This window comes from Pristiophorus japonicus, unplaced genomic scaffold (genome assembly GCF_044704955.1).
Source record: "Pristiophorus japonicus isolate sPriJap1 unplaced genomic scaffold, sPriJap1.hap1 HAP1_SCAFFOLD_29, whole genome shotgun sequence".
Classification (NCBI taxonomy): domain Eukaryota; kingdom Metazoa; phylum Chordata; class Chondrichthyes; family Pristiophoridae; genus Pristiophorus; species Pristiophorus japonicus.
The window spans coordinates 2002277-2026207 of NW_027252668.1; the positions used below are offsets into that span (position 1 = coordinate 2002277).

General features: G+C 51.0%; 1 protein-coding gene across 1 annotated transcript in view; it reads right to left on the reverse strand.

Annotated features, from left to right (window-relative positions):
- Positions 1–10663: 10663 nt before the first annotated feature.
- Positions 10664–23931, reverse strand: part of LOC139248251 (matrix metalloproteinase-17-like) — a 77251-nt gene continuing 63983 nt past the window's right edge. Inside the window, exon 10 of the mRNA XM_070872009.1 lies at positions 10664–11051. Coding sequence (XP_070728110.1) covers positions 10777–11051 — 275 coding nt within the window. The 3' untranslated portion in view covers positions 10664–10776. The remainder of the gene's footprint in view (positions 11052–23931) is intronic.

Sequence of the window (23931 nt, forward strand, 5' to 3'; positions counted from 1 at the left end):
TACTCACTGGCACTGAGAGTGCGTGAAGCAAAAGCATTTGGTCTCTCCTTATCACTAACTATACATGAGAGATCACTGCTACAACTCCAGATGGAGAGAGGCGTCACATGTTACCTTGCTCTCCTTAGATATGTCATAGTGGACCAACATGTCATGGTTCATCTGTCATTGAAAGTTGGCATGCAAGTACAGCAGGCGTTGAAGAAGGCAAATGGCATGTTGGCCTTCATATCTAGGGGATTTGAGTAAAGGAGCAGGGAGGTCTTATTGCAATTGTACAGGGCCTTGGTGAGGCCTCACCTGGAATATTGTGTTCAGTTTTGGTCTTCTAATCTGAGGAAGGACATTTTTGCTATTGAGGAAGTGCAGCGAAGGTTCACCAGACTGATTCCAGGGATGGCTGGACTGGCATAAGAGGAGAGACTGGATCAACTGGGACTTTATACACTGGAGTTTAGAAGGATGAGAGGGGATCTCATAGAAACATATAAGATTCTGACGGGACAGGACAGGTTAGATGCGCGAAGAATGTTCCCGATGATGGGGAAGTCCAGAACCAGGGGACACAATCTTAGGATACGGGGTAGGCCATTTAGGACTAGATGAGGAGAAACTCCTTCACTCAGAGAGTTGTTAACCTGTGGAATTCCCTGCCGCAGAGAGTTGTTGATACCAGTTCATTGGATATATTCAAGAGGGAGTTAGATATGGCCCTTACGGCTAAGGGGATCAAGGGGTATGGAGAGAAAGCAGGAAAGGGGTACTGATGTGAATGATCAGCCATGATCTTATTGAATGGCGGTGCAGGCTCGAAGGGCTGAATGGCCTACTCCTGCACCTATTTTCTATATTTCTATGTTTCTATGTTTCTCTCGACCGACTGGCTTTTACGCTCCTTGAATGCTAAGTCATATTCTTCTGACCACTTCCAATGGACCTTTTTTTTCAACAGCTCATTCAGTGGATGTAACACTGTAGCAAAATTTGGTAGGAACTTCCCATAATAGTTCAAAAGACCCAAAAATGATCGAAGTTCAGTGATATTCTTGGGAGTGCGTGCATTTCTGATTGCATCCAGCTTTCCCTTGGTTGGATGTAAACCATCTTTGTCAACTCTGAACCATAATTATTCCTCTGAATTTTGAAATAACTCACACTTGTGAGCAGTCACTCGTACTTTGTGCTGCTCTAGCAGTTTGCGCACTTCATTCTACACGTTATTATGGATTTGCCCGTTTGGTGCTGAAATAAGTATGTCATCTAAATAACATACTACCCCTTCAATGTCTTGCAGAATCTGGTTCATCACCCCTTGGAATATGGTAGGGGTGGAAGATACTCCAAATGGTAGCCTATTAATATAGGCCTAGATGAATATTTATAGTCAAGCATGACTTGGACTCCTCATCTAGTTCAAGTTGTAAGTAGGCAGTTGTAAGATCTAATTTTGAGAAGATCTGGCCCCTGTCAGCATTGTGAACAAATCTTCTACATTTGGCAATGTATTGAGTAGATTACCCTCTACAACCTGGTTTACAGTTACTTTATAATCACCACACAACCTTACCTTACCATCTGACTTAGGTACAACAACAATGGGTATAGCCCAATTACTTAGATCTACCTTAGAGATAATGCTCTTATTCTCCAGTCTTTTGAATTCTTGCTCAACTTTCTCCTTGAGTGCGTATGGTATGGGACGTGGCTTGAGGTAATCTGGTCTAGCGTCCTTCTGCACTCTGACATTCGCCTTGAAGTCTTGGATCGAAATGCCTGTTTCGTGGAACACCTTCGGATACTGCTTGATCACATCTTTCGATGCAAATTTCGTTTCTACACGAAAATGTCATTCCAGTCTACCTATCAAGGCAGGCTTGTCTCCTGCCAATACTAAGAGAGGCAAGTTACGAAACTGATGGTTGTATTTCAACAGTAAGGTGATACTTCCTATAACAGGGATTTGCTCTCCTGAGTAGCCTCGCAGCTCTATCTTTGATTTCTCCAGTGGAAAATCACACAACTTGTCGAGATATAGCGATTCCGGTACTACACTCACGGATACACCAATGTCGATTTCCATGGCTATCCTGGTCCCTGCAACGTCTACTTGGATGACGATACTTCGCGAATTGTTGTTAGATACCCTTGTGCTCCTGATGATGTGCATCTCCAAAACCACCTCCTCCTGTTGCTTCTCTTCCATGTTATGTAGTCTCTGGTGATTTCTACTTATAGCATTGAACATCGGTTTACTCTTCAGTCGGCATGCCTTTGCAAAATGCCCAGTTTTCTTGCCGTAGAAACACTCTGCCTTCGCATATGGACAGCTTTGAGCTATGTATTGTCCGAGGCATTGATAGCATGACTTCAATGCTCTGTTACCTTGGCCAGTTGCCGAGGCATTGGGGCCAAACTGCCGCTTTCTTTTAACCTGCAGGCGATTCACCTCGGTTGTCTGATGACTAGAAATGGCACCAAATTCTCGGGAGTATTGGTCGGCCATGTCCATTGACATAGCAGTCTGACAAGCTAAATCAAAAGTCAAGTTAGGGGTTGGCAACAACTTTCTTATAATCACTTCATTTTTCATCCCATAAACAAAGCGGTCACTCAATGTTCGGTCCTGAAAGTTTTCGAAATGACAGTGAATTGGTCGTCCATATCCATCGACATAGAAACATAGAAAATAGGTGCAGGAGTAGGCCATGCGGCCCTTCGAGCCTGCACCACCATTTAATATGGCTGATCATGCAACTTCAGTACCCCATTCCTGTTTCTCTCCATAACCCTTGATCCCTTTAGCCGTAAGGGCCACATCTAACTCCCTTTTGAATATATCTAACAAACTGGCCTCAACAACTTTCTGTGGTAAATGTAATGTCCTTGCTCAATGGCACAAAACCCACACGAGGCACATTCTATGGACAAGGTCACTCTATGACCTGAACCTTTATTCACAGCACCAAGAAGTGATGACCCTGCGTGGGACCTCCCTTTATATACCTGGATGACCAGGTAAGGAGTGTCTCCCACAAGTTCACCCCTTGTGGTCAAGGTGTGCATTGCTTAAGTATATACAATATTGCAGTGGTGTTACATAGAAGTTACATACATGACATCACCTCCCCCCCCCCCCCCAAAGTCTTATTGGGATCATAGGTTAAGTCTTTCAGGTGGTCTACGCTTCCTCATAGAGCACCGCAGTTGGGGCTCTGGTTGTTGAGCCTTGGCGTGAGTTTCTGTCACCTGTGGTGATTCCGGCCTATCCGGGCTGACCGCAGGGACTGTGCATGCTGCTGAATGTTCTTGTTGCTCGTTCACTGGCGGTGGTGTGAGCACCATCTCATGATCTTCCTCGGGTTCCTCAGTGTCTATGCTGAACCTTTTTTTTACTTGGTCCAGATGCTTACGGCATATCTGCCCATTGTTAAGTTTAACCACGATGACCCTGTTCCCCTCTTTGTCTATTACAGTACCCTCAACCTTTGGGTCCCACGGCGTGTTTGAGGACAAATACGGGGTCATTTATTTCTATACATCTCCCCCTTGAATTTCGGTCATGGTACTCGTTTTGGGACTGGTGCTTGCCCTCAACTATGCCGGTCAGGACTGGGTGAATGAGGGACAACCGAGTTTTGAGTGTTCATTTCATAAGTAGCTCCGCGGACGGGACCCCCGTGAGCGAGTGCGGCCGGGACCTATAGGTCAGCAGGAGGCGCGATAGGCGGCATTGAAGGGAGAGTCCTTGAATCCTGAGCATGCCTTGTTTAATGATTTGGACCGCACATTCTGCCTGGCCATTGGAGGCCGGTTTGAATGGTGCTGTCCTGACATGGTTGATGCCATTGCCCGACATGAACTCCCGGAATTCGTAGCTCATGCAACATGGGCCATTATCGCTAACAAGGATGTCCGGCAAGCCGTGGGTTGCAAAGACCGCACGTAGACTCTTCAGTGGTGGATGTCGTGCACGAATTCAAAATGATGCACTCGATCCATTTCAAGTACGCATCTACCACAATGAGAAACATTTTTCCCATGAACGGGCCCGCCTAGTCTACATGAATACGTGACCATGGCCTGGTGGGCCAGGGCCACGGGCTGAGCGGGGCCTCCCTGGGGGCATTACCCAGTTGGGCACACGTCATGCACCTGTGAACACAGTGTTCCAGGTCTGAATCAATTCCCGGCCACCAAACATGTGACCGGGTAATGGCCTTCATCAGCACGATGCCTGGATGCTCGCTGTGAAGTTCCCTGATGAATGCCTCCCTGCCCCTCTGGGGCATGACTACCCGGCTGCCCATAGTAGGCAGTCAGTTTGGATGGAGAGCTCATCCATCCGTCTGTGGAACGGTCTGACCTCCTCAGGGCATGCTCTGTGTGTGGGCGCCCAATCCCCAGTCAGGACACATTTCTGAATCAGAGATAGGAAGGGATCTCTGTTGGTCCAGATTTTGATCTGGCGGGCTGTGATGGGGGAGCCTGCGCTGTCAAAGGCATCAACGGCAATGACCATCTCAGCACTTTGTTCCGCTGCCCCCTCGGTGGTGGCCAGTGGAAGCCTGCTGAGCGCGTCAGCGCAATTTTCAGTGCCGGGCCGGTGCCGGATGGAGTAGCTATAAGCAGCCAGCGTGAGAGCCCATCGCTGTATGCGAGCTGACGCATTGGCATTGACAGCCTTGCTGTCTGACAACAGGGATGTTAACGGCTTGTGGTCCATTTCTAATTCGAACCTCCTGCCAAAAAGGTACTGATGCATTTTTTTTACACCATAGACACATGCGAGTGCCTCCTTCTCAACCATCCCATATCCCCGTTCTGCTTGGGAGAGCGACCTGGAAGCATAAGCCACAGGTTGTAGTTGGCCCTCAGCATTACTCTGCTGCAACACACACCCAACCCCATAGGACGATGCATCACATGTCAGAACCAATTTCTTACAGGGGTCGTACAGAGTCAATAACTTAGTTGAACAAAGTAGGTTCCGCGCCCGATTGAAAGCCCATTCTTGACAGTCCCCCCAAAACCAATCACAACCCTTACACAGGAGCACGTGAAGCGGCTCCAACAACGTGCTTAAGTTCGGCAGAAAGTTCCCGAAATAGTTCAAGAGTCCCAGAAATGAACGCAACTCTGATGTGTTGCCAGGCCTGGGCGTTCGTCGAATCGCCTTTGTTTTGGATTCGGTGGGCCGAATCCCATCTGCAGCAACCCTCCTGCCCAGGAACTCAACCTCAGGAGCCAAAAACACACATTTAGACTTCTTGAGTCGCAAGCCTACCCGGTCCAGTCGGTGTAGCACCTCCTCCAGGTTGTGGAGGTGTTCCTCGGTGTCACGACCCATGATGAGGATGTCGTCCTGAAATACGATTGTTCCAGGAATGGATTTGAGCAGGCTTTCCATGTTTCTTTGAAAAATCGCGGCCGCTGATCGAATGCCAAACGGGCACCTGTTGTAGACGAACAATCCCTTGTGCGTAGTGATGGTGGTCAGTAGTTTAGATTCGTCGGCCAGTTCCTGGGTCATCTAGGCTGAAGTGAGATCCAACTTGGTAAACAGCTTGCCGCCTGCCAGCGTGGCGAAAAGGTCCTCCGCTCTCGGGGGCGGGTATTGGTCTTGTAGGGATACCCGATTGATAGTGGCCTTGTAGTCGCCACAAATCCTGACAGAACCATCTGCTTTTAGGACGGGAATGATGGGGCTCGCTCAGTCACTGGAGCCTCTCAATGAAATCGTCCCAGTCCTCACCAACAGAGGACCAGTGCGACCAGGAGCTCGGGAGTCGGCGAGAGGCTTGTGCAGCTGCAGCAGGGAGGCAAAAAAGAAGTAGAAAGAAATCGAAATGTGACGTCACAGCCAAGGGGGTAAGTGATTGGCTGGTGATTGATAAGTAGCTTTTCTTTTTCTTTTCTATATCAGTAAGTAACATTTAGCACTGTTGTTGTCAAATTAAGTGTATCTAAGGGTTAAGTCATGGCAGGAGAGCTCGGACACGTGTTATGCTCCTCCTGTACCATGTGGGAACTCAGGGACGACTACGTGTGCGGGAAGTTTATCCGTCTCCAGCTCCTGACGGACCGTGTTGCGGAACTGGAGCTGCGGATGGATTCACTCTGGAGCATGCACGATGCTGAGAATGATGTGAGTAGCACATTTAGTGAGTTGGTCTTACCGCAGGTAAAGGGTCCACAGCCAGACAGGGAATGGAAGACCAGCAGGAAGAGCAAGGAAGGTAGTGCAGGGGTCCCCTGCGGTCATCCCCCTGCAAAACAGATACACCGCTTTGGGTACTGTTGAGGGGGATGACTCATCAGGGGAGAACAGCAGCAGCCAAGTTCATGGCACCGTGGCTGGCTCTGTTGCACAGGAGGGCAGGAAGAAAAGTGGGAGAGCGATAGTGATAGGGGATTCAATTGTAAGGGGAATAGATAGGCGTTTCTGCGGCCGCAACCGAGACTCCAGGATGGTATGATGCCTCCCTTGTGCAAAGGTCAAGGATGTCTCGGAGCGGGTGCAGAACATTCTAAAAAGGGAGGGTGAACAGCCAGTTGTCGTGGTACACATAGTTACCAACGATATAGGTAAAAAAAGGGATGAGGTCCTACGAGACGAATTTAGGGAGCTAGGAGTTAAATTAAAAAGTAGGACCTCAAAAGTAGTAATCTCAGGATTGCTACCAGTGGCACGTGCTAGTCAGAGTAGGAATCGCAGGATAGCTCAGATGAATACGTGGCTTGAGCAGTGGTGCAGCAGGGAGGGATTCAAATTCCTGGGGCATTGGAACCGGTTCTGGGGGAGGTGGGACCAGTACAAACCGGACGGTCTGCACCTGGGCAGGACCAGAACCAATGTCCTAGGGGGAGTGTTTGCTAGTGCTGTTGGGGAGGAGTTAAACTAATATGGCAGGGGAATGGGAACCAATGCAGGGAGACAGAGGGAAACAAAATGGAGACAGAAGCAAAAGATAGATAGGAGAAGAGTAAAAGTGGAGGGCAGAGAAACCCAAGGCAAAAAACAAAAAGGGCCACTTTACAGCAAAATTCTAAAGGGTCAAAATGTGTTAAAAAGGCAAGCCTGAAGGCTCTGTGCCTCAATGCAAGGAGTATTCGGAATAAGGTGGACACATTAACTGTGCAGATAGCAGTTAACGGATACGATGTGATTGGCTCCAGGGTGACCAAGGCTGGGAACTTAACATCCAAGGGTATTCAACATTTAGGAAGGGTGGACAGAAAGGAACAGGAAGCTGGGTGGCGTTGCTGGTTAAAGAGGAAATTAATGCAATTGTAAGGAAAGTTTCTGTATAACTGCAGTAAGACCTCCCTGCTCCTATACTCAAATCCCCTCGCTATGAAGGCCAATATGCCATTTGCTTTCTTTACTGCCTGCTGTACCTGCATGCCTACCATCAGTGACTGATGTACCATGACACCCAGGTCTCATTGCACCTCCCCTTTTACTAATCTGTCACCATTCAGATAATAATCTGCCTTCCTGTTTTTTGCGACCAAAGTGGATAACCTCACACTTATCCACATTATGCTGCATCTGCCATGCATTTGCCCACTCACCTAACTTGTCCAAGTCACCCTGCAGCCTTCTAGCATCCTCCTCGCAGCTCGCACCCAGCTTAGTGTCATCTGAAAACTTGGAGATATTACATTCAATTCCTTTGTCTAAATCATTAACGTATATTGTAAATAGCTGGGTCCCAGCATTGAACCCTGCGGCACCCCACTAGTCACTGCCTGCCATTCTGAAAAGGACCCGTTTATTCCCACTCTTTACTTCCTGTCTGCCAACCAGTTCTCTATCCACGTCAGTACATTACCCCCAATACCATGTGCCTTAATTTTGCACACTAATCTCTTGAGTGGGACCTTGTCAAAAGCCTTTTGAAAGTCAGAATCAGCTCAGATTTCATAAATCCATGCTGACTTGGACCGATCCTGTCACTGCTTTCCAAATGCGCTGCTATTAGATCTTTTATGATTGATTCCAACATTTTCCCCACTACCGATGTCAGGCTGACCGGTCTATAATTCCCTGTTTTCTCTCCCTCCTTTTTTAAACAGTGGGGTTACATTAGCTACCCTCCAATCCATAGGAACTGAACCAGAGTCCATGGAATGTTGGAAAATGACCATCAATGCATCTACTATTTCTAGGGCCACTTCCTTAGATACTCTGGGATGCAGTCTATCAGGCCCTGGGGATTTATCGGCCTTCAGTCCCTTCAATTTCCCTAACACTATTTCCTGACCAATAAGTGTTATGTATTGATGTATGTATCGTCATCCTGCGTCCTGGTGGGGGGGGGGGGGGGGAAGGTGATGTTATGTATTGATGTGTGTATCGTCCTGGTACCTTAAATGTAATGTCAGAACAATACCACACCACAGAGGGCGCTCTGGTGGGAAACCTGGAAGTACACTATAAAAGGCTGACCACCACACCTGAGAGGCACTCTGGAACTGAACAATAAAGGACGAAGGTCACAGTAGTTAGATTTACACCAGACCGTGTGCAGTCAGTGATTTGTGTGCTACATACACCACAATAAGGATTTCCCTCAGTTCCCCCTTCTCACTAGACCCTTGGTCCCCTAGTATTATTGGGAGGTTATTTGTGTCTTCCTTAGTGAAGATAGAACCAAAGCATTTGTTCAATTGGTCTGCCATTTCCTTGTTCCCCATTATAAATTCACCTGATTCTGACTGCAAGGGACAAGCTAAATTAAAAGTCAAGTTTCATTATTCACCCCATAATGCTCGCTCCTGAAAGTTTCCGAAATGACTATGAATTGATAGCTTTTTTAAAGCTACAATGTACTCACTGATACCTCGTCATTCAATTGATCTCGTGTTCCAAAATATTAACTTTCAGCAATTTCCAAGGTCTCGGGACTGTAGTGTTGGAATCTCCATCAGTGGAATGTCCTTTGGCTTGACAGGAACAAGCACATTTTTCACGACATCATACACCTCGGGACCTGCCTCAGTCAGGAATATAGCCCGTTTTCTTTCTAAAACTGCCCGGTTATGGTTTTCATCATCGGGGATTTTGACGATACTATTCGCGGTGAAAAACATTTCTAGCCGCTCCACATATGCTCCGAAAGTCTCTCGGTTGCAATGGAACTTACTCAAGCGCCATATTATTCTCATAGGCGAGGCGATCTGGTCTCTGACAGTTCAGCCAGTGTGCTTGAATTTTACCTTGGATTTTTAGCTGTTTTGCAAAACAAAGAACCCCACAAAGTCTCTCTGTTGGTTGGCTGGATCATAAGAACATAAGAAATAGGAGCAGGAGTAGGCCATACAGCCCCTCAAGCCTGCTCCGCCATTTAATACGATCATGGCTGTTATTATATATGTAAACTTGTATTTACTCTGTACAGTCACCAGAGGGTTCATCCCCTGGAGTCCCAAGGGATCCCATAATCCCTTGGGAGCACAGGTATTTAAGGAGGCCTCACAGTTTGGAAAGGCACTCTGGAGACCTGCAATAAAAGACTACGGTCACACTTTACTTTGAGCTCACAGTGTTCAGTCTGACTCTTTCTCCATACATAACAGCTGATCCGATCATGGACTCAGGCCCACTTCCCTGCCCGCTCTCCATAACCCCTTATTCCCTTATCGTTTAAGAAACTGTCTATTTCCGTCTTAAATTTATTCAATGACCTGGCCTTCACAGCTCTCTTAGGCAGCAAATTCCACAGATTCACAACTTTCTGAGGGAACAAATGTCTCCTCATCTCAGTTTTAAATGGGCGGCCCCTTATTCTAAGATTATGCCCTCTAGTTCTAGTCTCCCCTTTCAGTGGAAACATCCTCTCTGCATCCACCTTGTCAAGCCCGCTCATAATTTTATACGTTTCGATAAGATCACCTCTCATTCTTCTGAATTCCAATGAGTAGAGGCCCAATCTACTCAACCTTTCCTCATAAGTCAACCACCTCATCTCTGGAATCAACCTAGTGAACCTTCTCTGAACTGCCTCCAAAGCAAGTATATCCTTTCATAAATATGGAAACCAAAACTGTACGCAGTAGTCCAGGTGTGGCCTCACCAATAGCCTGTATAACTGTAGCAAGACTTCCCTGCTTTTATACTCCAGCCCCTTTGCAATAAAGGCCAAGATTCCATTGGCCTTCCTGATTCCTTGCTGTACCTGCTTACTAACCTTTTGTGTTTCACGCACAAGTACCCCCAGCTCCCGCTGTACTGCAGCACTTTGCAATCTTTCTCCATTTAAATAATAACTTGTTCTTTGATTTTTTTTCTGCCAAAGTGCATGATCTCACACTTTCCAACATTATACTCCATCTGCCAAATTTTTGTCCACTCACTTAGCCTGTCTATGTCCTTTTGCAGATTTTTTGTGTCTCCTCACACATTGCTTTTTCTCCCATCTTTGTATCGTCAGCAAACTTGGCTATGTTACACTCGGTCCCTTCCTCCAAGTCGTTAATATAGATTGTAAATAGTTGGGGTCCCAGCACTGATCCCTGTGGCACCCCACTGGTTACTGATCCGAGAATCATCCACCAAAATAATTTCAGGTAGGGAATCCGATTATCCTATCCTCATCCGCCAATGTGATATTTTCTTACGACATCACTAACAAACACACTCGACAAGATGGCTCCAAATGTCATCATGTGACTTTTCCACATGACCCTTTTATTGTATTTACATCAGTAGTTGCATTACATCGGTTGTCCACTAGGCAGAGCAGTGGTCCACTAGGGGGAACTCTTACAGCTTCAGTCTGCCAGCAACAGCCGGCCACTCGCGCAGGCCAAGAGTGCGACCAGCAGGAGGAGCACACTGGAGGTCACAACCCCGGCCTGGTTGCGGTCCAGCGGGCAGCTACAGCCCCTCCCGCTGGGGTCGCCGGCCCCGGGGGGGCGGGGGGCTTCTGTTGGGACGTGGCAGTGCATCCAATCCCGGTGCGTGGAGCTGGAGTCCGTGGTCTCTACCTCGATCTCTCCTCCCTTCATCTTCCAGTATCCCCGGCCCTTGAAGAAGTAGGTGGCACCTGCAGGGGGTGGGGGAGGTGGGGAGAGGGAGGGTCAGCTTTTAGTTCAATACATTCTATCGCCGCGTACGTCACACGCCAAGTGATGCTCTGCAAACATCACCTTTCACAAATCACACTTCAATAGTCCCACTTTGGGCAGCACAATGAGTAGCTGTGGCTCAGTGGGTAGCGCTCTTGCCTCGGAGTCAGAAGGTTGTGGGTTCGAGTCCCACTCCAGGGACTTGAGCACGTAAATCTAGGCTGACACTCCCAGTGCAGTGCTGAAGGAGTGCCGCACTGCAGGAGGGGCAGTACTGAGGGAGGGCTGCACTGTCGGAGGGGCAGTACTGAGGGAGGGCTGCACTGTCGGAGGGGCAGTACTGAGGGAGTACTGCACTGTCGAAGGGGCAGTGCTGAGGGAGTGCCGCACTGCAGGAGGGGCAGTACTGAGGGAGGGCTGCACTGTTGAAGGGGCAGTACTGAGGGAGTGCTGCACTGTCGGAGGGGTAATACTGAGGGAGTGCTGCACTGTCGGAGGGGCAGTACTGAGGGAGTGCTGCACTGTCGGAGGGGCAGTACTGAGAGAATGCTGCACTGTCGGAGGGCCAGTACTGAGAGAATGCTGCACTGTCGGAGGGGCAGTACTGAGGGAGTGCTGCACTGTCAGAGGGGCAATCCTGAGGGAGTGCTGCACTGTCGGAGGGGCAATCCTGAGGGAGTGCTGCACTGACAGAGGGAGCAGTACTGAAAGGGGCTGTACTGTGGGAGTGCTGCACTGTCGGAGGGGCAGTACTGAGGGAGTGCTGCACTGTTGGAGGGGCAGTACTGAGGGAGCGCTGCACTGTCGGAGGGGCAGTACTGAGGGAGTGCCGCACTGTCGGAGGGGCAGTACTGAGGGAGCGCTGCACTGTCGGAGGGGCAGTACTGAGGGAGCGCCGCACTGTCGGAGGGGCAGTACTGAGGGAGTGCCGCACTGTCGGAGGGGCAGTACTGAGGGAGTGCTGCACTGTTGGAGGGGCAGTACTGAGGGAGCGCTGCACTGTCGGAGGGGCAGTACTGAGGGAGTGCTGCACTGTTGGAGGGGCAGTACTGAGGGAGCGCTGCACTGTCGGAGGGGCAGTACTGAGGGAGTGCTGCACTGTCGGAGGGGCAGTACTGAGGGAGTGCTGCACTGTCGGAGGGACAGTACTGAGGGAGCGCTGCACTGTCGGAGGGGCAGTACTGAGGGAGTGCTACACTGTTGGAGGGGCAGTATTGAGGGAGTGCTGCACTGTCGGAGGGGCAGTACTGAGGGAGCGCCGCACTGTCGGAGGGGCAGTACTGAGGGAGTGCTACACTGTTGGAGGGGCAGTATTGAGGGAGTGCTGCACTGTCAGAGGGGCAGTACTGAGGGAGCGCCGCACTGTCGGAGGGGCAGTACTGAGGGAGCGCCGCACTGTCGGAGATGCTGTGTTTTGGATGAGGAGTTAAACCTGAGGCCCCGTCTGGTCTCTCAAATGGATATAAAAGAATCCATGGCACTATTTCCAAGAAGAGCAGGGCAGTTCTCCTCGCTGTCCTGGCCAATATTTATCCCTCAATAAGCATAACTAAAAAAACAGATTATCTGGTCATTATCACATTGCTGTTTGTGGGAGTTTGCTGTGCACAATTTGGCTGTTGTGTATCCTACATTACAACAGTGACCACACTATAAAAAGTAGTTCATTGGCCGTAAAGCGCTTTGAGACATCCCCTTGGTCGTGAAAGGCGCTATATAAATGCAAGTCTTTCTCTCCTTTAACTGTGTGTGTTACAGACTGATCTGTGTGTTTTATTGATGCTGTAACCGTTTCCTCTCGATGGCGAGAGCAGGATGTGTGTGAGAGGAAGATTGAGAAACTTCACCTGAAGGGCTGAGATCTACGTCACAGGGGCAGAGGCAAGACTGGACAGGGGAGTGTTCATAGACTGGTCACAGCACAGGGGCAGAGGCAAGACTGGACAGGGGAGTGTTCATAGACTGGTCACAGCACAGGGGCAGAGGCAAGACTGGACAGGGGAGTGTTCATAGACTGGTCACAGCACAGGGGCAGAGGCAAGACTGGACAGGGGAGGGTTCATAGACTGGTCACAGCACAGGGGCAGAGGCAAGACTGGACAGGGGAGGGGTCATAGACTGGTCACAGCACTGGGGCAGAGGCAAGACTGGACAGGGGAGTGTTCATAGACTGGTCACAGCACTGGGGCAGAGGCAAGACTGGACAGGGGAGTGTTCATAGACTGGTCACAGCACAGGGGCAGAGGCAAGACTGGACAGGGGAGGGTTCATAGACTGGTCACAGCACAGGGGCAGAGGCAAGACTGGACAGGGGAGGGGTCATAGACTGGTCACAGCACAGGGGCTGAGGCAAGACTGGGCAGGGGAGTGTTCATAGAATGGTCACAGCACAGGGGCAGAGGCAAGACTGGACAGGGGAGGGGTCATAGACTGGTCACAGCACAGAAGGAGGCCATTCGGCCTGTCGAGCCCGTACCGGCTCTCTGCAAAATCACTTCAGCTCATCCCACTCCCCCGCCCTTTCCCCGTAGCCTTGCATTCCTTTCTTTCTTTAGTCTTTCTTTCTTTCTTTATTAAATTGTCTCCATGTGCTTCAGAGGAGCACTATCAAACAAAATTTGACACAGAGCCACATGAGGAGACATTAGGACAGGTGACCAAGAGGTAGGTTTTAAGGACCATCATAAAGGAGGAGAGAGAGGTGGACGGGTTTAGGGAGGGAATTCTAGAGCTTAAGGACCAGGCAGCTGAAGGCATGGCCCCCAATGGTGGAGCGATTATAATCGAGGATGCTCACGAGGCCAGAATTGGAGGAGTGCAGAGATCTTAGAGGGTTGTAGAGCTGGAGGAGATTACAGAGATAGGGAGGGTTATAGGGGCTCGAGGTGATTACAGAGATTGGGAGGGTTATAGGGACTGGAAGAGATTACAGAGATAGGGAGGGATGTAGGGGCTGGAGAAGGTTACAGAGATAGGGAGGGGTGTAGGGCTGGAGAAAGTTACAGAGATAGGGAGTGTTATGTATGTAAACATTGCAACTGTGTAAGTCTTGCCACCAGAGGGCGCAACTGTTGGAGGCCCAAGGGTCACCTACACACCTCGTGCAAGGGAGTATAAAAGGTTGTCTGCCATGCTGCTTAGGCACTCTGGAGTTCTATTAAAGAGACTAAGATCACATCAGTTTTAGCTCACAGTACTCAATCTTGTGGAGTTCTTCGATGCATAACAATTGGCGACGAGTAACATATTACGAACTTTCATGTGGTCATGGCTGCCGTTGGTATTTTAGGGAGATTTGTAGAGGGTGATGATTGGGAAGCCTTCGTTGAGCTTCTCGACCAGTACTTCGTGGCTAATGAGCTGGATGGGGATGATAAAGCGATCAAGCGCAGGGCGATTCTCCTCACCGTGTGTGGGTCCACAATATACGGCCTCATCAAGAACCTGCTCGTACCGGAGAAACCAGCGGAGAAGACATATACAGAGTTGTGTACGCTGTTTCGGAACCACCTAAAACCGAAGGAGAGTGTCCTAATGGCCAGGTATCACTTCTACACGCACCACCACTCCGAGGGCCAGGACGTGGTGAATTATGTCACTGACCTGAGATGCCTTGCGGGAATTTGCTGGATTTTTGGGGGAAATGCTACGGGACTATTTTGTGCTTGGCATCGGCCACGAGGTCATTCTTCGCAAGCTGCTGTCCGCCGAATCCCTAGACCTGAGCAAGGCCATCACGATAGCCTAGACATTCATATCCACGAGCGATAATACCAGACAGATATCTTCCCAGCATCGAAGCTCACCGACAAGTACTGTGCATAAAATAACATCGCTAGCAGGCAGAACTGCAAATGGCAGGGCCTACACGTCTGCAGCTGCCTGACCTAGGATGACTCAGAGTCCGCCATTGGGCGTGAATGCAAATCCATTAGCACCTTGTTGGCGCTGCGGGGGTAATCATCGAGCCCATCAATGTCAATACGTGTGCAAAGGTTGCAAAACAATGGGGCACCTCCAGCGAATGTGCAGATGTGCTGCGACTCACCACGTGGCAGAGTCGGCAGAGGATGATCGATCCGGCGCGAATCACACAGAACCAATGAGAGGCAACTCAACCCAAGAGCCTCCTTCACCACCAAGAGCCCTCTTATCATGCTGAAAGTCAAATTGAATGGTATTCCGGTATCAATGGAGTTGGACATGGGGCGAGTCAGTTAATTAAGAACCAGAAGGCTTTTGAGAAACTGTGGGGCAGGGCACAAAGGCCCAAAATAAGCCCGAGTCAGACAAAGCTGCGCACCTACACCAAAGAGCTCATACCAGTCATTGGGAGTCTGGCAGTTAAGGTATCGTACGATAGAGCTGTGCATGATTTATCACTGTGGACCAGGCGATGGCCCAAATCTATTCGTCAGAAGCTGGTTGGGAAAGATTCGATGGAACTGGGACGACATCAAAACACTATCTTCAGTGGATGATGTCTCATGTGCCCAAGTGCTGAGCAAGTTTCCATCACTATTTGAACCAGGCATCGGCAACTTCACAGGCGCCAAGGTGCAGATCCGTCCAGTTCCCGATGCAAGGCCCGTTCATCACAAAGCTGGAGTGGTTCCACATATGATGAGGGAGAAAGTCGAGAACTGGACAGACTTCAACGAGAGGGAATCATATCGCCAGTCGAGTTCAACGAGTGGGCCAGTGCGATTGTTCCGGTGTTGAAAAGCGATGGCACGGTCAGAATCTGCAGAGACTACAAGGTAATGATCAACCAAGTCTCGTTACAAGACCAGTACCCGCTACCCAAGGCAGATGACCTGTTCGCAACGTTAGCGGGGGTGGGGGCGGGGGGGGAAGTCGTTCACCAAGTTGGACCTAACCTCCGCCTACATAACACAGGAGCTGGCTGAATCTTCAAAAAGATTCACGTGCATCAACATGCACAAAGGACTGCTTATATACCACAGGTGCCCTTTTGGGATTTGCTTGGCTGCTGCTATCTTCAAGTAACTTATTTGAACAAAGTAGGTTTCTGGCCTTCTCAAAGGCTGCCTCTTGAGATTTACCCCAAACCCAGTCGTCACCCTTACGTAGCAACATGTGCAACGGTTCCAGCAAAGTGCTTAACCCGGGTAGAAAGTTACCAAAGTAGTTGAGGAGTCCCAGGAACGAACGCAGCTCCGTCACATTCTGTGGTCAGGGTGCATTCTTGATGGAACATGGAGAGTCTGCTGAAATCGGTTCCACGCACCATTGTGTTTCAAGGCAACATCCTGATCACCGATTGTGACACCACCGAACACCTGCACAACCTGGAAGAGGTTCTAAGTCGACTAGACAGAGTGGGACTCAGGCTGAATGCTCCAAGTGTGTTTTCCTGGCGCCAGAGGTCGAAATTTTTGTGGGGAGAAAGATTGCGGCAGACGGCATCAGACCCACGGACTCAAAGACGGAGGCCATCAAGAATGCACCCAGACCACAGCATGTGACGGAGCTGCGTTCGTTCCTGGGACTCCTCAACTACTTTGGTAACTTTCTACCCGGGTCAAGCACTTTGCTGGACACCGTTGCACATGTTGCTACGTAAGGGTGATGACTGGGTTTGGGGTAAATCTCAAGAGGCAGCCTTAGAGAAGGCCAGAAAGCTACTTTGTTCTAATAAGTTACTTGTACTGTATGACCCGTGTAAACGATTAGTGCTAGCTTGTGATGCATCTTCGTACGGGGCCGGCTGTGTGTTACTGCAAACCAATGTATCGGGCAAACTTCAACCGGTTGCATACATGTCCGGAAGTCTGTCTAAAGCTGAGAGAGCCTACAGTATGGTCGAGAAAGAGACATTAGCATTTGTATACGGGGTTAAGAAAATGCACCAGTACCTATTTGGATATTGGTTTGAGCTTGAAACCGACCACAAACCGCTCATTTCACTGTTTTCAGAAAGCAAAGGTATAAACACCACTGCTTCGCCCCGCATCCAAAGATGGGCACTAACATTGTCCGTCTATGGCTATGTTATCCGCCACTGACCAGGCACGGAGAACTGCGCTGATGCCCTCAGTCGGCTACCACTGCCCACTACCAGGGTGGAAATGGCGCAGCCCGCAGACTTGCTTCTGGTCATGGATGCTTTTGAGAGCGAGGGGTCACCCGCCACGGCTCGCCAGATCAGGACCTGGACCAGCCAGGATCCTGTGCTATCACTTGTAAAAAGTTGCGTCCCCAATGGGAGCTGGTCGGCCATTCCCGGGGAAAACGCAAGATGAACTTAAAGCCGTTTCACCGACGCAAAGATGAAATGTCCATCCAGTCGGATTGTCTCTTATCGGGTAATCGCGTGGTTTTGCCAAAAATAGGCAGGGAAACGTTTATACGCGACCTACACAATACCCACCCAGGCATAGTCATGATGAAGGCTATAGCCAGGTCGCATGTTTGGTGGCCCGGCATTGACTCGGACTTAGAGTCATGAGTACACCAATGCAACAAATGCTCACAATTGAGCAATGCACCAAGGGAGGCTCCATTGAGTCTGTGGTCATGGCCCTCCAAACCGTGGTCCAGGATCCACATAGATTTTGCTGGTTCCTTTCTCGGAAAAATGTTTTTAGTTGTAGTCGACGCTTACTCTAAATGGATTGAATGTGTAATCATGTCATCCAGCACATCCACCGCCATTGAAAGCATCCGGGCTATGTTCGCCACCCTTGGCTTGCCCGACGTCCTTGTCAGTGACAATGGACCATGTTTCACCAGCTCGGAATTCAACGAGTTTATGACGTGCAATGTCATCAAGCATGTCAGGTTTGCCCCGTTTAAGCCCACATCCAACGGTCAAGCGGAATGGGCAGTCCAAACTATCAAGCAGAGCTAGAAATGCGTGACGGAAGGCTCCTTGCAGACCCGCTTATCTCGGGTTCTGCTCAGCTACCGGACGTGACCCCATTTGCTCACTGGGGTTCCCCCTGCACAATTGTTAATGAAGAGAGCACTCAAAACCAGGCTCTACCTGGTCCACCCGGATCTAAATGATCATGTGAAAACCCGGCGTCACCGGCAAAACATGTACCACTATCGCGCAGCTGTATTGCGTGACGTTGATGTTAACGACCCTGTGTTTGTCCTTAATTACGGTCGTGATCCTAAATGGGTCGCTGGCACTACCTTGGCCAAGGAAGGGAATAGTCACACTACTGAATGGACAAATGTGCAGAAAGCATTTGGATCAGACCAAACTGCGGTTCACCGACAACCAGGAACAACCTGAGGAGGGCCTCACCATCATCGATCCACCAACACACACCTAACCAGCAATCAACCTCGCTGTCAATCAAGAGGATGAACCCACCATTCCCAACAGTCCTGTCAGACCAGACACGCCGCAGTGCAGCAATGGTCCGACTAACTCACCCAGGCCAGAGTTTGAACTCAGACGATCAACCAGGGAGCGTAGGGCCCTGAATCGTCTCAACTTGTGAATAATTTGTATCAAAGACTTTGGGGAGGAGGAGTGATGTTATGTATGTAAACATTGTAACTGTGTAAGACTTGCCACCAGAGGGCGCAACTGTTGGAGGCCCAAGGGTCACCTGCACACCTCGTGCAAGGGAGTGCAAGGTTGTCTGCCATGCTGCTTAGAGACTCTGGAGTTGTATTAAAGAGACTAAGGTCACGTCAGTTTTAGCTCACAGTACTCAGTATAGAGTTCTTCTATACATAACAGGGAGGGCTGTAGGGGCTGGAGGAGATTACAGAGATAGGGAGGGGTGTAGGGCTGGAGGAGGTTACAGAGATAGGGAGGGGTGTAGGGATGGAGGAGGTTACAGAGATAGGGAGGGGTGTAGGGACTGGAGGAGGTTACAGAGATAGGGAAGGTTGTAGGGCTGGAGGAGGTTACAGAGATAGGGAGGGTTGTAGGGGCTGGAGTAGGTTACAGAGATAGGGAGGAGTGTAGGGACTGGAGGAGATTACACACATAGAGAGGGATGTAAGGGCTGGAGGAGGTTACAGAGATAGGGAGGGGTGTAGGGACTGGAGGAGGTTACAGAGATAGGGAAGGTTGTAGGGCTGGAGGAGGTTACAGAGATAGGGAGGGTTGTAGGATTTGGAGGAGATTACAGAGATAGGGAGGGTTGTAGGGGCTGGAGTACGTTACAGTGATAGGGAGGCGGAGGTTACAGAGATAGGGAGGAGTTGTAGGGACTAGAGGAGATTACAGAAATAGGGAGGGATGTAAGGGCTGGAGGAGGTTGCAGAGTTAGGGAGGGTTGTAGGATTTGGAGGAGGTTACAGAGATAGGGAGGGGTGTAGGGGATGGAGAAGATTACAGAGATAGGGAGGGGTGTAGGGGATGGAGAAGATTACAGAGATAGGGAGGGGTGTAGGGGCTGGAGAAGATTACAGAGATAGGGAGGGGTGTAGGGGCTGGAGAAGATTACAGAGATAGGGAGTGGAGTAGGGGCTGGAGAAGATTACAGAGATAGGGAGTGGAGTAGGGGCTGGAGAAGATTACAGAGATAGGGAGTGGAGTAGGGGCTGGAGAAGATTACAGAGATACAGAGGAGGCCATGGAGGGATTTGAAAAGAAGGATGAGAATTTTGAAATCGATGCGTTGCCGGACCAGGATCCAGTGAGCACAGGGGGTGATGGGTCAGTGAGCACAGGGGGGTGATGGGTCAGTGAGCACAGGGGGGCGATGGGTCAGTGAGCACAGCGGGTGATGGGTCAGTACAGGGGGCGATGGGTCAGTGAGCACAGGGGGTGATGGGTCAGTGAGCACAGGGGGTGATGGGTCAGTGAGCACAGGGGGTGATGGGTCAGTGAGCACAGGGGGGTGATGGGTCAGTGAGCACAGGGGGTGATGGATCAGTGAGTACAGGGGGTGATGGGTGAGTGAGCACAGGGGGGTGATGGGTCAGTGAGCACAGGGGGTGATGGGTCAGTGAGCACAGGGGGGTGATGGGTCAGTGAGCACAGGGGGGTGATGGGTCAGTGAGCACAGGGGGGTGACGGGTCAGTGAGCACAGGGGGGTGATGGGTCAGTGAGCACAGGGGGTGATGGGTCAGTGAGCACAGGGGGTGATGGGTCAGTGAGTACAGGGGGTGATGGGTCAGTGAGCACAGGGGGTGATGGGTCAGTGAGCACAGGGGGTGATGGGTCAGTGAGCACAGCGGGTGATGGGTCAGTGAGCACAGTGGGTGATGGGTCAGTGAGCACAGGGGGTGATGGGTCAGTACAGGGGGTGATGGGTCAGTGAGCACAGGGGGTGATGGGTCAGTGAGCACAGGTGGTGATGGGTCAGTGAGCACAGGGGGCGATGGGTCAGTGAGCACAGGGGGGTGATGGGTCAGTGAGCACAGGGGGCGATGGGTCAGTGAGCACAGGGGGTGATGGGTCAGTGAGCACAGGGGGTGATGGGTCAGTGAGCACAGCGGGTGATGAGTCAGTGAGCACAGGGGGTGATGGGTCAGTGAGCACAGGGGGTGATGGGTCAGTGAGCACAGGGGGTGATGGGTCAGTGAGCACAGGGGGTGATGAGTCAGTGAGCACAGGGGGTGATGGGTCAGTGAGCACAGGGGGTGATGGGTCAGTGAGCACAGGGGGTGATGGATCAGTGAGCACAGGGGGCGATGGGTCAGTGAGCACAGGGGGCGATGGGTCAGTGAGCACAGGGGGGGTGATGGGTCAGTGAGCACAGGGGGTGATGGGTCAGTGAGAGCACAGGGGGCGATGGGTCAGTGAGCACAGCGGGTGATGGGTCAGTGAGCACAGGGGGTGATGGGTCAGTACAGGGAGTGATGGGTCAGTGAGCACAGGGGGTGATGGGTCAGTACAGGGGGTGATGGGTGAGTGAGCACAGAGGGTGATGGGTCAGTGAGCACAGGGGGGGTGATGGGTCAGTGAGCACAGAGGGCGATGGTTCAGTACAGGGGGTGATGGGTCAGTGAGTACAGGGGGTGATGGGTCAGTGAGCACAGGGGGTGATGGGTCAGTGAGCACAGGGGGTGATGGGTCAGTGAGCACAGAGGGCGATGGGTCAGTACAGGGGGTGATGGGTCAGTGAGCACAGGGGGTGATGGGTCAGCACAGGGGGTGATGGGTCAGTACAGGGGGTGATGGGTCAGTGAGCACAAGGGGTGATGAGTCAGTGAGTACTGGGGGTGATGGGTGAGTGAGCACAGGGGGCGATGGGTCAGTGAGCACAGGGGGTGATGGGTCAGTACAGGGGGTGATGGGTCAGTGAGCACAGGGGGTGATGGGTCAGTGAGCACAGGGGGCGATGGGTCAGTACAGGGGATGATGGGTCAGTGAGCACAGGGGGTGATGAGTCAGTGAGCACAGGGGGTGATGGGTGAGTGAGCACAGGGGGCGATGGGTCAGTGAGCACAGGGGGGTGATGGGTCAGTGAGCACAGGGGGTGATGGGTCAGTACAGGGGGTGATGGGTCAGTGAGCACAGGGGGCGATGGGTCAGTGAGCACAGGGGGTGATGGGTCAGTACATGGGGTGATGGGTCAGTGAGCACAGGGGGTGATGGGTCAGTACAGGGGGTGATGGGTCAGTGAGCACAGGGGGTGATGAGTCAGTACAGGGGGTGATGGGTCAGTGAGCACAGGGGGTGATGGGTCAGTGAGCACAGGGGGCGATGGGTCAGTACAGGGGGTGATGGGTCAGTGAGCACAGGGGGTGATGAGTCAGTACAGGGGGTGATGGGTCAGTGAGCACAGGGGGTGATGGGTCAGTACAGGGGGGTGATGGGTCAGTGAGCACAGGGGGTGATGGGTCAGTGAGCACAGGGGGCGATGGGTCAGTACAGGGGGTGATGGGTCAGTGAGCACAGGGGGCGATGGGTCAGCACAGGGGGTGATGGGTCAGTACAGGGGGTGATGGGTCAGTGAGCACAAGGGGTGATGAGTCAGTGAGTACTGGGGGTGATGGGTGAGTGAGCACAGGGGGCGATGGGTCAGTGAGCACAGGGGGCGATGGGTCAGTACAGGGGGTGATGGGTCAGTGAGCACAGGGGGCGATGGGTCAGTACAGGGGGTGATGGGTCAGTGAGCACAGGGGGTGATGGGTCAGCACAGGGGGTGATGGGTCAGTACAGGGGGTGATGGGTCAGTGAGCACAAGGGGTGATGAGTCAGTGAGTACTGGGGGTGATGGGTGAGCGAGACTCGGTGCGAGTTAGGACACGGGGCAGCAGGTTTTGGATGAGTTCAGGTTTACGGAGGATGGAAGGTGGGAGGCTGGCCAGGAGAACCTTGGAGTAGTCGAGTCTGGAGGTGAGGAAAGGTACAGATGAGGGGTGCTCCTTAGACTTTCCTAAGGCCACGGTCTGGAGATATTTGATAGGCCGCACTCCCTGGGAGCCAGGTGCAGAACCAGATGGTCACCGCCCCCTCTCCCTAGCATCTATCTGAGGCTGAACCACACTGTTCACAACCTTGATGTCATATTTGATCATGAAATGAGCTTCCGGCCACATATCCGCAGCATAAGTAAAACTGCCTATTTCCACCTCCGTAACATCGCCCGTCTCCGTCCCTGCCTCGGCTCATCCGCTGCTGAAACCCTCATCCATGCCTTTGTTAGCTCCAGACTTGACTATTCCAACACACTCCTGGCTGGCCTCCCACATACTACCCTACGTAAATTAGAGGTGATCCAAAACTCGTCTCCTAACTTGCATCAAGTCCCACTCACCCATCACCCCCTGTGCTCGCTGACCTACATTGGCTCCCAGTTAAGCAACGTCTCGATTTCAAAATATTCCCCCTTGTTTACACATCCCTCCATGGCCCTCGCCCTTCCCTATCTCTGTAATCTCTTCCAGTCCCACAACCCCCCGAGATATCTGCGCTCCTCTAATTCTGCCCCCTTGCGCATCCCTGATTATAATCGCTCCACCATCGGTGGCCGTGCCTTCTGTTGCCTGGGGCCTAAGCTCTGGAACTCCCTCCCTAAACCTCCCTGCCTCGCTACCTCTCTTTCCTCCGACAAGACGCTCCTTAAAACATTCCCCTTTGACCCAGCTTTTGGTCATTTGCCATAATGTCTTATGTGGCTCGGTGTAAAATTTATTTGTTTTGTCTTGTAACACTGCTGTTAAGCACCTTGGGATGTTTTACTACATTAAAGGCGCGCTATAAATGAAAGTTGTTGTTGTTGGTGAGGCCCCTATAGCCAAGGTCGCTGCAGTTGAGGCCATTAGGGTGGAGGGGAGGTGAGAGGGGGGGCATATCCAGTGGGATCGGCTGCTACCCCAAACAAACTCCCACCTCCCACCGGGAGGCCCGCTCCTCTGACCCGCACCTCCCCACACCACGGACAGAACCCGCCATTTTAACCTCAAACGCCCTTTGCACAATTTCAAGCCGTCACATCAAGTTCGCATAAGGTGCCATACACTAGATGTCACACTCCAGCTGTCACACTTTGACACACACACATATACACACTCACACACACACATATACACACTCACACACACATATACACACACACACACATATACACACTCACACACACACATACACACACACACACATATATATACACACACACACACACATATACACACTCACACACACATATACACACACACACACACATATACACACTCACACACACATATACACACTCACACACACACATATACACACTCACACACACATATACACACTCACACACACACATATACACACTCACACACACACATATACACACTCACACACACATATACACACTCACACACACACATATACACACTCACACACACATATACACACTCACACACACACATATACACACTCACACACACATATACACACTCACACACACACATATACACACACACAT